Source organism: Salvelinus alpinus, chromosome 1 (assembly GCF_045679555.1).
Source record: "Salvelinus alpinus chromosome 1, SLU_Salpinus.1, whole genome shotgun sequence".
NCBI lineage: Eukaryota > Metazoa > Chordata > Actinopteri > Salmoniformes > Salmonidae > Salvelinus > Salvelinus alpinus.
In genome coordinates, this window is record NC_092086.1 from 75,156,151 (window position 1) to 75,171,839 (window position 15,689).

Here is a 15,689-nt window from a genome sequence, read left to right on the forward strand (position 1 = left end):
CAGATACTCTTTAAAGGGTAGGGTTTCAGATGTTTTTGGGAAGATGGGCAGGGACTCTGCTGTCCTAGCTTGAGGGGGAAGCTGTTTCCACCATTGGGGTGCCAGGACAGAGAAGAGCTTTGACTGGGCTGAGCGGGATCTGCCCTCCCGTAGAGGTGGGAGGGCCAAGAGACCTGAGGTGGCAGAACGGAGTACTCGGGTTTGGAGTGTAGAGTTTGAGCATAGCCTGAAGGTAGGGAGGGGTAGTTCCTCTTGTTGATTCGTAGGCAAGTACCATGGTCTTATAGTGGATGTGAGCTTCAACTGGAGGCCAGTGGAGTGTGCGGAGGAACAAGGTGACATGGGAGAACATGGGAAGGCTGAACACCAGGCGGGCTGCGGCGTTCAGGATAAGTTTCAGGGGTTTGATGGCACAAGCAAGGAGGCAAGCCAACAGCCAGTTGCAGTAGGCCAGACTGGAGATGACAAGTGTCTGGATTAAGACCTGCGCCGCTTCCTGTGTGAGGTAGGGTCGTACTCTACGGATGTTGTAGAGCATGAACCTGCAGGAGCGAGTCACTGCTTTGATGTTTGTTTAGCAGAGAATGACAGGCTGTTGCCCGACGTCACGCCAAGGTTCATTGCACCGTGGAGTTGTCAACCGTGATGGAGAGTATTTCCCTGATGCCAATTAAATTACTAGTTTTGCAAAAGGGTTGTAAAGATATGCATTCCAGATACAAAGGCAAGAAGTTGGGCAAATGTATTAATGCATTTTGATCATTGTTGATACTTTTGACCTCAGTTCCAAAAAATGCTTATATGCAATTGAGAAAAATGTAATAGCCAAGAAACCGCTGCAGAGACAGAGAGAGATAGTGCTAAAAGAAAAGACGAGCAAAAGGAATGGACAGATAACAGAGGAGTGAAGAGATGGATGGGTTGTGTGTGTGTGTGTGTGCATGCATGCGCTGGTGGAGTTTAAGAGTAATAAAGAAATCAATAAGACAAACGATATATAATAAAAAAGAAAGTCAAATACAAAAAGATGACTGACAAACAGAATAAAAAGACATGATCACATGATGGCCAGACAGTGGAGGAAGAGAGGTGACAGACAGATGAGATAATGGGATGTTGAAAAAGACAGATTAGATGAGATGGAATGCTGGATTGATGCATGGACAAGATGAGGAGAAAAGGTTGATGAACTGAAGGAGGGGTATATTAAAGAGTGAATATTTACAACTGGTTAGGGAAAGTCCAGGACAGCAGACAAACAGGTGATAAACCAGACATATACACTCAGGTCCAAAATTATTGGCACCCTTGACAAAGATTAACAAAGAATGTACAATACAGTTGAAGTCGGAGGTTTACATACACCTTAGCCAAATACATTTAAATTCAGTTTCATATTTTCCTGACATTTAATCCTAGTTAAAATTCCCTGTCTTAGGTCAGTTAGGATCACCACTTTATTTTAAGAATGTGAAAAATAATAGAATAATAGTAGAGAATCATTTGTTTCAGCTTTTATTTCTTTCATCACATTCCCAGTGGGTCAGAAGTTTACATACACTCAATTAGTATTTGGTAAAATTGACTTTAAATTGTTTAACTTGGGTCAAACGTTTTGGGTAGCCTTCCACAAGCTTCCCACAATAAGTTGGGTGAATTTCGGGCCATTCCTCCTGACAGAGCTGGTGTAACTGAGTCAGGTTGGTAGGCATCCTTGCTCGCACACGTTTTTTCAGTTCTGCCTACAAATTTTCAATAGGATTGAGGTCAGGGCTTTGTGATGGCCAATACAATACCATGACTTTGTTGTCCTTAAGCCATTTTGCCACAACTTTGGAAGTATGCTTGGGGTCATTGTCCATTTGGAAGACCCATTTGCGACCAAGCTTTAACTTCCTGACTGATGTCTTGAGATGTTGCTTCAATATATCCATATCATTTTCCTCCCTCATGATGCCATCTATTTTGTGAAATGCACCAATCCCTCCTGCAGCAAAGCACCCCCACAACATGATGCTGCCACCACCGTGCTTCACGGTTGGGATGGTGTTCTTCGGCTTGCAAGCCTCCCCCTTTGTCCTCCAAACATAACGATGGTCATTATGGCCAAACGGTTCTATTTTTGTTTCATCAGACATTTCTCCAACAAGTACAATCTATGTCCCCATGTGCAGTTGCAAACCATAGTCTGGCTTTTGTATGGCGATTTTGGAGCAGTGGCATCTTCCTTGCTGAGCGGCCTTTCAGGTTATGTCGATATAGGACTTGTTTTACTGTGGATATAGATACTTTTGTACCAGTTTCCTCCAGCATCTTAACAATGTCCTTTGCTATAGTTCTGGGATTGATTTGCACTTTTCGCACCACAGTACGTTCATCTCTAGGAAACAGAACGCACCTCCTTCCTAAGCGGTATGACGGCTGCGTAGTCTCATGGTGTCAACTTAGTGTATGTAAACTTCTGACCCACTGGAATTGTGATACAGTGAATTATATGTGAAATAATCTGTCTGTAAACAATTGTTGGAAAAATGACTTGTGTCATGCACAAAGTAGATGTCCTAACCAACTTGCCAAAACTAAAGTTTGTTAACAAGAAATTTGTGGAGTGGTTGAAAAACGAGTTAACGACTCCAACCTAAGTGTATGTAAACTTCCGACTTCAACTGTATATATATTACATATACTGACCTATATTGTATGCTCAAAAAAATTGGGAAATATTTTGAACTAAATACAATTGTTCAGAGAGATTTTCGCAAGACACCTTGCGAGGATAACGACACTGAGCCTTTTTCTCAAATGTTTTATGAGCATGGACACACAGAGTGATCTTAGACCATTGGTTCATAAAGAATCAGTCCAGATCCTTGAAATCCTTCCTTTGCGCTAATGGCCTGCCCTCTTCAATTTTCAATAGTTGACTTTAAGAATGGCCCCAGGACCAGTGGAAGGAAAATAGCACCAGAACACCAAAGATCCATGACCAAATTTTACAGAAGGTATGGGGTTCTTTTCTGCATATGCATCTTTCTTTAGACACAAAACCCACCACTGATGTGCGTGGCCAAAGAGCTCTATTTCCATGTCATCTGACCATAGAACCAGTTCCAATCAAAGTGCCAAGGCCGTTTAGCAAATTCCAGGCATTTACATTTGTTGGATGACATGTACAGTCGTGGCCAAAAGTTTTGAGAATGACACAAATATTAATATCCACAAAGTCTGCTGCCTCAGTGTCTTTAGATATTTTTGTCAGATGTTACTATGGAATACTGAAGTATAATTACAAGCATTTCATAAGTGTCAAATGCTTTTATTGACAATTACATGATGATTCAAAGAATCAATATTTGCAGTGTTTACCCTTCTTTTTCAAGACGTCTGCAATCCGCCCTGGCATGCTGTCAATTAACTTCTGGGCCACATCCTGACTGATGGCAGCCCATTCTTGCATAATCAATGCTTGGAGTTTTGTCAGAATTTGTGGGGTTTTGTTTGTCCACACACCTCTTGAGGATTGACCACAAGTTCTCAATGGGATTAAGGTCTGGGGAGTTTCCTGGCCATGGACCCAAAATATCTGTTTTTTTCCCCCGAGCCACTTAGTTATCACTTTTGCCTTATGGCAAGGGGCTCCATCATGCTGGAAAAGGCATTGTTCGTCACCAAACTGTTCCTGGATGGTTGGGAGAAGTTGCTCTCGGAGGATGTATTGGTACCATTCTTTATTCATGGCTGTGTTCTTAGGCAAAATTGTGAGTGAGCCCACTCCCTTGGCTGAACAGCAACCCCACACATGGTCTCAGGATGCTTTACTGTTGGCATGACACGACACAGGACTGATGGTAGCGCTCACCTTGTCTTCTCCGGACAAGCTTTTTTCCGGATGCCCCAAACAATCTGAAAGGGGATTCATCAGAGAAAATGACTTTACCTCAGTCCTCAGCAGTCCAATCCCTGTACCTTTTGCAGAATATCAGTCTGTCCCTGATGTTTTTCCTCTTTGCTGCCCTTCTTGACACCAGGCCATCCACCAAAAGTCTTTGCCTCACTGTGCGTGCAGATGCACTCACACCTGCCTGCTGCCATTCCTGAGCAAGCTCTGTACTGGTGGTGCCCCGATCCCGCAGCTGAATCAACTTTAGGAGACGGTCTTGGCGCTTGCTGGACTTTCTTGGGTACCCTGAAGCCTTCTTCACAACAATTGAACCGCTCTCCTTGAAGTTCCGATAAATGGTTGATTTAGGTGCAATCTTACTGGCAGCAATATCCTTGCCCGTGAAGCCCTTTTTGTGCAAAGGAATGATGACGGCACATGTTTCCTTGCAGGTAACAATGTTTGACAGAGGAAGAACAATGATTCCAAGCACCACCCTCCTTTTGAAGCTTCCAGTCTGTTATTCGAACTCAATCAGCATGACAGAGTGATCTCCAACCTTGTCCTTGTCAACACTCACACCTGTGTTAACGAGAGAATCACTGACATGATGTCTGCTGGTCCTTTTGTGGCAGGGCTGAAATGCAGTGGAAATGTTTTTGGGGGATTCAGTTCATTTGCATGGCAAAGAGGGACTTTGAAATTAATTGCAAATCATCTGATCACTCTTCATAACATTCTGGAGTATATGAAAATTGCCATCATACAAGCTGAGGCAGCAGACTTTGTGAAAATTAATGTGTCATTCTCAACTTTTGGCCACGACCGTAAATAGAGATCTTTAGCCACGCACATCAGTGGTGGGTTTGGCATTGAAAGAAAGATACATGCAACCTACAAAGTTAATACAATATACAGGGAATTCGGAAAGTATTCAGACCCCTTGACTTTTCCCACATTTTGTTACATTACAGCCTTATTCTAAAATTTATGAAATAAAAAAAATCCTCATCTATACACAATACCAAAGCGAAAACAGGTTTAGAAATTTTTGCAAATGTATTACAATAAAAAAACAGAAATACCTTATTTACATAAGTATTCAGACCCTTTGCTATAATACACAGAATTGAGCTCAGTTGCATCCTGTTTCCATTGATTATCCTTGAGATGTTTCTACAACTTGATTGGAGTCCACCTGTGGTAAATTCAATTGATTAGTCATGATTTGGAAATGTACACACCTGTCTATATAAGGTCCCGCAGTTCACAGTGCATGTCAGAACAAAAACTAAGCCATGATGTTGAAGGAATTGTACGTAGAGCTCCGTGAGAGGATTGTGTCGAGGCACAGATCTGGGGAAGGGTACCAAAAAATGTCTGCAGCATTGACGGTCCCCAAGAACACAGTGGCCTCCATCATTCTTAAATGGAAGAAGTTTGGAACCACCAAGACTCTTCCTAGAGCTGGCCGCCCGGCCAAACTGAGCAATCGGGGGAGAAACCTATGGTCACTCTCACAGAGCTCCAGAGTTCCTCTGTGGAGATGGGAAAACCTTCCAGAAGGACAACCATCTCTGCAGCCTTCCACTAGTCAGGCATTTATGGTAGAGTGTCCACACGGAAGCCACTCCTCAGTAAAAGGCGCATGAAAGCCTGCTTGGAGTTTGCCAAAAGGCACCTAAAGACTCTCAGACCATGAGAAACAAAGGCCTGAATACCAAGCGTCACGTCTAGAGGAAACCTGGCACCATCCCTACGGTGAAGCATGGGGGTGGCAGCATCATGCTGTGAGGATGTTTTCAACGGCAGGGACGGGGAGACTAGTCAGGATTGAGGGAAAGATGAACAGAGCAAAGTACAGAGAGTTCCTAGATGAAAACCTGCTCCAGAGCACTCAGGAAATCAGACTGAGCGAAGGTTCACCTTCCAACAGGACAACAACCCTAAGCACACAGCCAAGACAATGCAGGAGTGGATGCGGGACAAGTCTCTGAATGTCCTTGAGTGGCCCAGAGAGCACGGACTTGAATCCGATTGAACATTTCTGGAGAGACTTGAAAATAGCTGTGAAGTGACGCTCCCCATCCAACCTGACAGACCTTGAGAGGATCTGCAGAGAAGGGGAGAAACTCCGCAAATACAGGTGTTTGTAGAGTCATACCCAAGAAAACTCAAGGCTGTAATCGCTGCAAAAGGTGCTTCAACAAAGTACTGAGTAAAGGGTCTGAATACTTATGTAAATGTTATATTTCAGTTAAAAAAATGTATATACATTTGCAAAAATGTCTAAAAACCTGGTTTTGCTTTCTCATTATGGGGTTTTGTGTGTAGATTGATGAGAGAGAAAAAACAATTTAATCAAATTTAGAATAAGGCTGTAAGGTAACAAAACGTTGAACAAGTCAAGGGGTCTGAATACTTTCCGAATGCACTGTAGCTCTGAATTTGTATAATTTATTTTATACAGTCTTATTTGTTCATCTTTATCAAGGGTGCCAATCATTTTGGACCTGACTGTATACTATATTGGCCATATACTACACATATATGGGCTATACATTACATTGACCATATATCACAAATATATTGGCCATATACAACAAATATACTGTATTTGCCATATTCTACAAATATATTGGTTATATGTTGCACATATACAGTGTACTACACATATAAATCATGCATATTATATAATGTACATATATTACCTAGCTTGAAACGTACAATGATTCCCAGGTACAGCACTGCAGGGCTTCCAAGCTGCTACCCACTCACTGCAGTAAGGCCGGCACCTACCTCAGCCTTCCCAAAATAAACTGGTGGGTTCTTGCTGAGAAAAACAGGCTGCTCTGCTACACACAAAAAGCATCAAGACTGTGGGCTCAGAGGATTCATATGACAGCAGAGTGCCAGCGAATGGCTGTCCAAATATACACACACACACAAAATAGCACGGAGACGCTTGAAATCCCTTGTATGTTTTTTCATACATAACTCGTGTATGCTTTGTCCAAGCATAACACAAGGCCTATACTCTGTCACTGAGTATCAGTTAGAGAGATATAGAGGAGGGATCATATACTTGTGTTTTCACTCAAAACACATGTATGTAGGGTGTCCAGTCAAAAATGCATATATTGACCAATGGGTCCGAAGCAAAGTTTTTGTATATATATATATATATATATACACAGTATCAGTCAAAAGTTTGGACAGACCCACTCATTCCAGGGTTTTACTTTATTTTTACATTGTAGAATAATAGTGAATACATCAAAACTATGAAATAACACATATGGAATCATGTAGTTACCAAAAAAGTGTTAAACAAATTATTCAAGTAGCCATCCTTTGCCTTGATGACAGCGTTGCACATTCTTGGCATTCTCTCAACCAGCTTCATGAGGAAGTCACCTGGAATGCATTTCAATTAACAGGTGTGCCTTGTTAAAAGTTCATTTGTGGAATTTCTTTCCTTCTTAATGCGTTTTAGCCAATCAGTTGTGTTGTGAAAAGGTAGGGTTGGTATACAGAAGATAGCCCTATTTGGTAAAAGAAGTCCATATTATGGCAAGAACACCTCAAATAAGCAAAGAGAAACGACAGTACATCATTACCTTAAGACATGAAGGTCAGTCAATTCAAGAACTTTGAAAATGTCTTCAAGTGCAGATGCAAAAACTCTCATGAGGACCACCACAGGAAAGGAAGACCCAGAGTTACCTCTGCTGCAGAGGATAAGTTCATTAGAGTTAACTGCACTTCAGATTGCAGCCCAAATAAATTCTTCAGAGTTCAAGTAACAGACACATCTCAACATCAACTGTTCAGAGGAGACTGCGTGAATCAGGCCTTCATGGTCAAATTGCTGCAAAGAAACCACTCCTAAAGGACACCAATAAGAAGAAGAGACTTGTTTGAGCCAAGAAACATAAGCAGTGGACATTAGATCATTGGAAATCTGTCCTTTGGTCTGACGAGTCCAAATTTTAGATTTTTGGTTCTGACCGCTGTGTCTTTGTGAGACACAGAGTAGGTAAACGGATGATCTCCACATGTGTGGTTTCCACCGTGAAGCATGGAGGAGAAGGTGTGATGATGTGGGGGTGCTTTGCTGGTGGCACTGTCAGTGATTTATTTCGAATTCAAGGCACACTTAACCAGCATGGCTACCACAGCATTCTGCAGCGATACGCCATCCCATCTGGTTTACGCTTAGTGGGACTATCATTTGTTTTCAACAGGACAATGACCCAACACACCTCCAGGCTGTGTAAGGTCTATTTGACCAAGAAGGAGGGTGATGGAGTGCTGCATCAGCTGGCCTAGCCTCCACAATCACCCGACCTCAACTCAATAGAGATGGTTTGGGATGAGTTGGACCGCAGAGCGAAGGAAATGCAGCCAACAAGTGCTTAGCATATGTGGAAGTCCTTAAAGACTGTTCGAAAAGCATTACAGTTGAAGCTGGTTGAGAGAATGCCAAGAGTGTGCAAAGCTGTCATCAAGGCAAAGGGTGGCTACTTTGAAGAATCTAAAATATATTTTGATTTGTTTAACACTTTTGGTTACTACATGATTCCATATGTGTTCATTCATAGTGTTGAAGTCTTCACTATTATTCTGCAATGTAGAAAATAGTAAAAATAAAGAAAACCCCTTGAATTAGTAGGTGTGTCTAAACTTGTGACTGGTACTGAACATAAAACTGTGCATAGAGGTTGGGAAATAAAATAATGTCATAGGAAAAAATGTCAGGACATGTCAGGACATCCATCATCCACCCAAGCCTGTGACAGAGTAAATGCAGAAAGAAAATGACAATATATTCAGTTAATTCGGTACCAACTCATTTTTGCATATACTGCAGAAGAAAAAAAAGGTGAAATTATATAACACCATTACATGCTGACCAGACCCGGACACGTCGCTTGCACTAGCATTGCAAAATAAATGTACACATACATGTCATTAAATTATTGCACCCATACTGCTCGCGAGCATCTGCGTAGCTAGGCGCTAAAATAGAGCTTGGTTCTATTTGTGATACTCGATGCGCTGAAAGTCCTGCCTCTCCAATCTCGTCATTGGTTTTTAGGAGCATATAACCATGTACCATCTCCTCATTGATTTTTAGGAGCATATACCCATGTGGGTGATTGAAAGATGAACTGAGGTCCACACTCCAGTCGGTTGTGGTAATGCACCTTAAAGTTGGTTGCGAACCGCCATATAAAGTCCAAAGAAGAAGAAGCCTGAAGGAGGAGAGATAACTAGAAACTAACTCAGTTGACCATTTTATCTGTGGATTAATTGTCGGAGTAGAGGACCTTCTGCATTTCAGGTAAAATAACAACCCAACGTTTATATCCCAGGACAAATTAGCTAGCAACAGCAAGCTAGCAAGCTAAATTGCCATAAATGTTTAATGCTTTTTGACCTGTCCCCAAATTAATATAATTTGTTCATTGTTTGTTTTAATATTTCAACCTGCTTGTCCTGATCGCGTCTGGTGTGGGTGGACAAAATCAACTTGCAGACGCACACGCGCTGTCTGTTCAGCATGTTACACTGTAATATATACATACTGTAAGGACTTACAATGTGGTCATCCATTTTGCTAATTTTGTTTTCATTACTTTCAGACATTCATTTGGTGACATGTTTAGAGGTCAGCAAGGTCAAAGTTCATGAACCTCAACCTCACACCTGTAGCCTATTCAGTGAGGTTAAAAGTTTCAGAATGTTGCAGATAGAAATGTAATGGATAGAGCCGGCACGATTCCCTATTCTACACAATCTATTTCTAGCTCAACGTTCTGTAACGTATTTCCGTTCCTGAACAGACTCTGGGCCATTTCATCACATTGGTAGTGGAGGATGGGGGGGTTAAAGCATCGAAGTTGTTCTACACTGACCTCTTCAGGTTCTGAGCACTTTCGGGTTGGTACAAGAAACTGAATTGGTCGGTGGGGTGCCCGCCGGCCATTCTCGGGGCAATGCTAGTGTAGGAGCGGAGGAGGAAATGGCAATGCAAATCTGTGAAAATGAACAAAAGAACCATGATTATAACAGAAGCAGAGAAACTGGGAGAGAGGTAGCAGTGAGGGGGTATGACTGCAGCATAAGCAGAGAGATGGAAGGAGAAAGAGAGACATTGAGGGGGGAAGGAGAGAGAGGGGAGACCGAAGGGATAAAGAGAGAGAGGTGGAGAAAGAGCGAGGGAGATAGGTCATGATAATTGAACAGAAGAAGCCAAGGTAGGTCACCTCTAAAGTAGAAGCACAGAGCACACATATAGCAGCATGACAGATGTGCAAATGCAAATAAAACTGTGGGTGGAAGGAAACCAAACAAAGCAAAGCTATGAAATTGTATTTAATGATCCATGACACTTGAAAGCCATGCCACCAGAGTGTAGCAGTGTACCAATAGTTTATTTAAGCAATAAGACCCGAGGAGGTGTGGTATAAGGCCAATATACCATGACTACGGGCTGTTTTCAATCACGACACACCGCAGAGTGCCTGGACACAGTCCTTAGCCGTGGTATATTGACCATATACCACAAACACCCAAAGTGCCTTATTGCTATTATAAACTGGTTACCAACGTAATTAGAGCAGTAAAAATAAATGTTTACCCATGGTATATGGTCTGATTTACCACAGCTGTCAGCCAATCAGTATTCAGGGCTCGAACCACCCAGTTTATAATACTGTGTATGCCATACATCTACGTAGATCTGATCCCATCCATGATAATACCTTGATATTTAGCACAGCCAGGTTAGAAGGTCAATGTGATGATTTGCACACTTCTGATACCTTCAGAAGAACCTCCCAGAATTCCACATTCCTCACCCTATCACCCAGCACCATCTATTGCCTTTTATCTTCTCATTTTAGTAGCACACACCACTGAGAGCAACACTTTAATAGATGTAGAGGAGAGACGACTGGAGTGTGGAACACTATTGCACACCAAGCTCTGGAACTTTGTAGGAGCATTGGGGGAGCGTTGTAGCGTAGCCGTGCATGATTGGAATGCGTTGCAGCCAGGACTACTCCACTCCTGATTGCGGTGGGCTGTCTGTCGCCAGGCCCCATGTATCAAACACAAGAGTGCCTCCAAGAAGGAGATAATTAATTCTTAACTTCTCTCCCCTGACGGCAAACAAGTGTTTACCAGCCATGGGAAGCACGACACAGAGGCTGTTCTAGTTTCCTCAGACGCTGACACTTGGATCAAGGTAAACAAAATGGCAGAGCAAGAGGGAGAGAGTGACTTATGATCGAGTCAAAGCAAACAATGTTTTCCGAGCTCACTCCATCGTTTCTTTTTGTTGAGGTCCAGTGCTGAATCCTCAACTATAAGTGATGAGAAATTAGTAGAATTGTAAAGTACAGATTTGTCTCTTGACATACCTGGCTGTACCTATGGAGACAAAGCTATGACTCTACAGGTTAAGAGCCGATAGGCATCCTAGGTAGGGCTGTTGTGGTGAGCGTATTACCGCCACACCGGCGGTCACAAGTCATGAAGGCTGTCAAATTCCACATGACCATTTAGTCACGGTAATTAGGCTTCTCCAAGCTCTAATGCTGCTGCTGGTCATTAGTAGGCTACCAAACATGCTAACTGCCTGGTACTGAGCACTCCATTGTCCCTCGAATCACTCTGACATCAATGCAAATGTTATCGAAAATCTAATCAAACACTCCATGAGAGCCCATGAGCTCATGTTGCGCAACATTTCTATAGGCTATGCAATTGCGGAAGAACAGAGTGATGCCCACTAAAAAAATATGAGGATTCCATCAGCTTTCTATAGGCTAGGCCTACTATATTTATTTCCAAACTTTCCTAATATTAAGCACATTGCTTATAATTATTTACAACAGGAGTGAAGCCTACCTGGCTGGCATGAAAATAAATCACGGGGAAGAGCATCCTCCATTCGCTATTTAAGTGCATAGATGACATATATTTTTTCCGCTGTCATTGTTTCAATACAAGTACATGATAATGGTCCATTCTAAATCAAAACAAATGTAAAGACAAGATTAAATCAAGAATAGTCTGATGGGTGACAATTCTAGCCGATCACTTTTATATACATTTTATATTGTCACTTGTGAATGATGCCCAGCATAAGAAAAAAATCAGCGTCGTACACCTCTTGTAGCCGAGCCCAACTAAAGTGGGCAAAAACATATTAAAATTAAGCACATTAATCCACTTTACAAGGGGTGTAGAGCCTAACTGGCATATATAAGCAGCGTGTGAGTTTCACGTTTGGGGAAGATCATTTTCACCATAAAAATGCACCTTTATAATAAAAGCATTACATGCATAATTGCATTTGCGGACACTTTTGATAATGGTGTTTTTTCGCTAATGGAACATTCACGCTTATAGACTACTAACGTGTGCATTGCTGTGCTTATAATGTGAAGAAATAGCCTAATAGCTTATCAACATTTTAAGCTAAACGTTCTGATCTGTTGCATCAGCCGTATTGCATAAAAAAGTTTTTTTGATGCTAGTGGTTGTATTAATTTGGGGTCTATCGCATCTCACAACTGTCCCAGACTATGTTTGGAATATTTATTTCTTGCACAGAATAGGTTGACTTTTGTACTCTGGGGGATAGTAGATTGACATAGGATAGTGCTTTTGCTGTTCGTCAGGTGTACTCATCTTGTTGGCTGACAAAGTAAATTAACATTTCTACCAATATCTTCAATATGCACCTTGGAATTGGATAAGAACACGCACTGTTGCGTCCCTGATATCTCTGACTTGTAGCCTGTGAAAAAAAAACAATCATGTGACTAAGAGCCATGTGAGTGAGAGGCTTTGTATTGCGCAGCACAGGGAGAAGGGCACACCGCAGCACTCCGGGCCGCAAAAGGCATGGATTTTTTAGGGTGCGTTATGGCCACAAAGGGGATGCCGCTGTAAAATTCGAGGCATTATCAAGTGCATGTCAAAGAGGCTAATGAAGCGTGTACAGCCTACACAAAAAACAAAGCAGAGCTCATGCCTTTCAAGCAACTTTTTCAAATCATCATTAGTTTTATCATGCAGCCTTACAATGTATTAAAAATCAAAACATATAGCCCAATGTCTGTAGAACAAGTAAAGTTACATGAATAACTCTAAATTAAGCATATAGGAGTACCTATTTCTTTGTTAACCGCTCAACACAGATAGCCGCATGTGCGCACTCCCTCAAATCGTTTGGAGAAAATATTTATATTTTATTCAGCTTTGTTCAATTGTATTCTTCATACTATAAAACAATATAAAATATGCTGTGGAATTATAAACAAATCTCGTCTGATAAATTAACTAGTGTAGCCAACAGCCATTTGGCATAGCCACATCAGGACCTAACATAAGGACAACTCTATGGTAGGGCTGGGCGATATGATGATATATGTAACCGATGTGAAATGGCTAGCTAGGTAGCGGTAGTGCGCGCTAGCAGCCTTTCAGTCGGTGACGTCACTTGCTCTGAGACTTGAAGTAGTGGTTCCCCTTGCTCTGCAAGGGCCGCGGCCTTTGTGGAGCGATGGGTAACGACGCTTCATGGGTGACTTGTTGATGTGTGCAGAGGGTCCCTGGTTCGCGCCTGTGTCGGGGCGAGGGACGGTCTAAAGTTATACTGTTACATATATATATCGTGTGACGATAGAGCATAATATGTAACGATAGAAAAACGTCTATCGTTTATTTCGTTGTGTCGCAAATCACTCTACGGCAATATTTTTTGTCAATTGGACGACATTTTGCACGTGCCATGTGGAAGGAAATTTGGAACACAAACAAACAAACAAACAAACAAACATGGAAGAGTGAACATGACAGAGCTCGTACCTAAAAGAGGGGCAACTTTGGTCGCATGGACTTGGTTTGGGTATGAAAAGTATGACACGGACCAGAAAACAACCCACTGCAAAATATGCCGCAGGCCGGTCCCGACAACAGGCTCAAACACCACTAACCTCTTTTACCACCTACGCAGGAATCATGTGAAACAGTACGGAGAGAGTCTATGGATGAGACCCAAAAAAGTACAGTCTATATTTTAAGTGTTTTCTATTTACCCATTTTAGATATTCATATTTTGTTACATGCTTAATTGACCATTTGCACAGGTTCTAAATAAAATAAATCAAATACGAGTAAGTACCTTTTTATTTGTTGAGACTAATTCAAAATGTAATAAGAAATAGGCCTTTACATGTGGTAATTTTATATAAACTATTTATTCATTGAATTTACAGAAAATGTGCTATATCGTGATATGTATCGTTAACAGGATATGAAATTACCTATATCGGGATATGAGAGTTTGGCCATATCACCCAGCCCTACTCTATGCTATTCTTTTCTTCTAAAATATACATTTTCTTCATATCATGCTTCTTTAAAGCCGTCTAAAATATATAATGGATATATTGTTAAGGTGTAGGCTACATTACAAGTACAGTTGAAGTCGGAAGTTTAGATACATTTCAACTCAGTTTTTCACAATTCTTGACATTTAATTCTAGTAACAATTCCCTGTCTTAGGTCAGTTAGGATCCCCACTTTATTTTAAGAATGTGAAATGTCAGAATAATAGTAGAGAGAATGATTTATTTCAGATTTTATTTCTTTCATCACATTCCCAGTGGGTCAGAAGTTTACATACACGCGATTAGTATTTGGTAGCATTGCCATTAAATTTGCCATTGCCATTAAATATGATTGGGGTCATTGTCCATTTGGAAGACCCATTTGCGACCAAGCTTTAACTTCCTGACTGATGTCTTGAGTTGTTGCTTCAATATATCCACATCATTTTCCTCCCTCATGATGCCATCTATTTTGGGAAGTGGACCAGCCCCTCCTGCAGCAAAGCACCCCCACAACATGATGCTGCCACCCCCGTGCTTCAAGGTTGGGATGGTGTTCTTCGGCTTGTAAGTATCCCCCTTTTTCCTCCAAACATAACGATGGTCATTATGGCCAAACAGTTCTATTTTTGTTTCATCAGACATTTCTCCAAAAAGTACAATCTATGTCCCCATGTGCAGTTGCAAACCGTAGTCTAGCTTTGTTATGGCGGTTTTGGAGCAGTGGCTTCTTCCTTGCTGAGCAGCCTTTCAAGTTATGTCGATATAGGACTCGTTTTACTGTGGATATAGATACTTTTGTACCTGTTTCCTCCAGCATCTTCACAAGGTCCTTTGCTGTTGTTCTTGGAATTATTTGCACCAAAGTACGTTCATCTCTAGGAAACAGAAAGCATCTCCTTCCTGAGCGGTATGACAGCTGCGTGGTCCCAAGGTGTTTATACTTGCGTACTATTGTTTGTACATATGAACGTGGTACCTTCCGGCATTTGGAAATTGCTCCCAAGAATGAACCAGACTTGTGGAAGTCTACAATTTTTTTTCTGAGGTCTGGGCTGATTTCTTTTGATTTTCCCATGATGTCAAGCAAAGAGGCACTGAGTTTGAAGGTAGGCCTTGAAATACATCCACAGGTACACCTCCAAATGACTCAAATGATGTCAATTAGCCTATCAGAAGCTTCTAAAGCCATGACATAATTTTCTTGAATTTTCCTAGCTGTTTAAAGGCACAGGCAACTTAGTGTATGTAAACTTCTGACCCACTGGAACTGTGATACAGTGAATTATAAGTGAAATAATCTGACTATAAACAATTGTAGGAAAAATGACTTGTGTCATGCACGAAGTAGATGTCCTAACCGACTTGCCAAAACTATAGTTTGTTAACAAGAAATT

At 41.5% G+C, this 15,689-nt stretch overlaps 1 protein-coding gene across 3 annotated transcripts in view; it reads right to left on the bottom strand.

Moving 5' to 3' along the window:
* LOC139549437 (protein FAM168A-like) overlaps positions 1-15,689 on the bottom strand; it is a 56,118-nt gene that overhangs the window by 35,405 nt on the left and 5,024 nt on the right. For 2 of the 3 annotated variants that reach the window (XM_071360145.1, XM_071359978.1), the window contains exon 2: positions 9,802-9,922. The exons of the other annotated variant lie outside the window; for it this stretch is intronic. In XM_071360145.1, coding sequence (XP_071216246.1) covers positions 9,802-9,872 — 71 coding nt within the window. In that variant the 5' untranslated portion in view covers positions 9,873-9,922. The remainder of the gene's footprint in view (positions 1-9,801; positions 9,923-15,689) is intronic. 3 annotated transcript variants of the gene reach the window in all.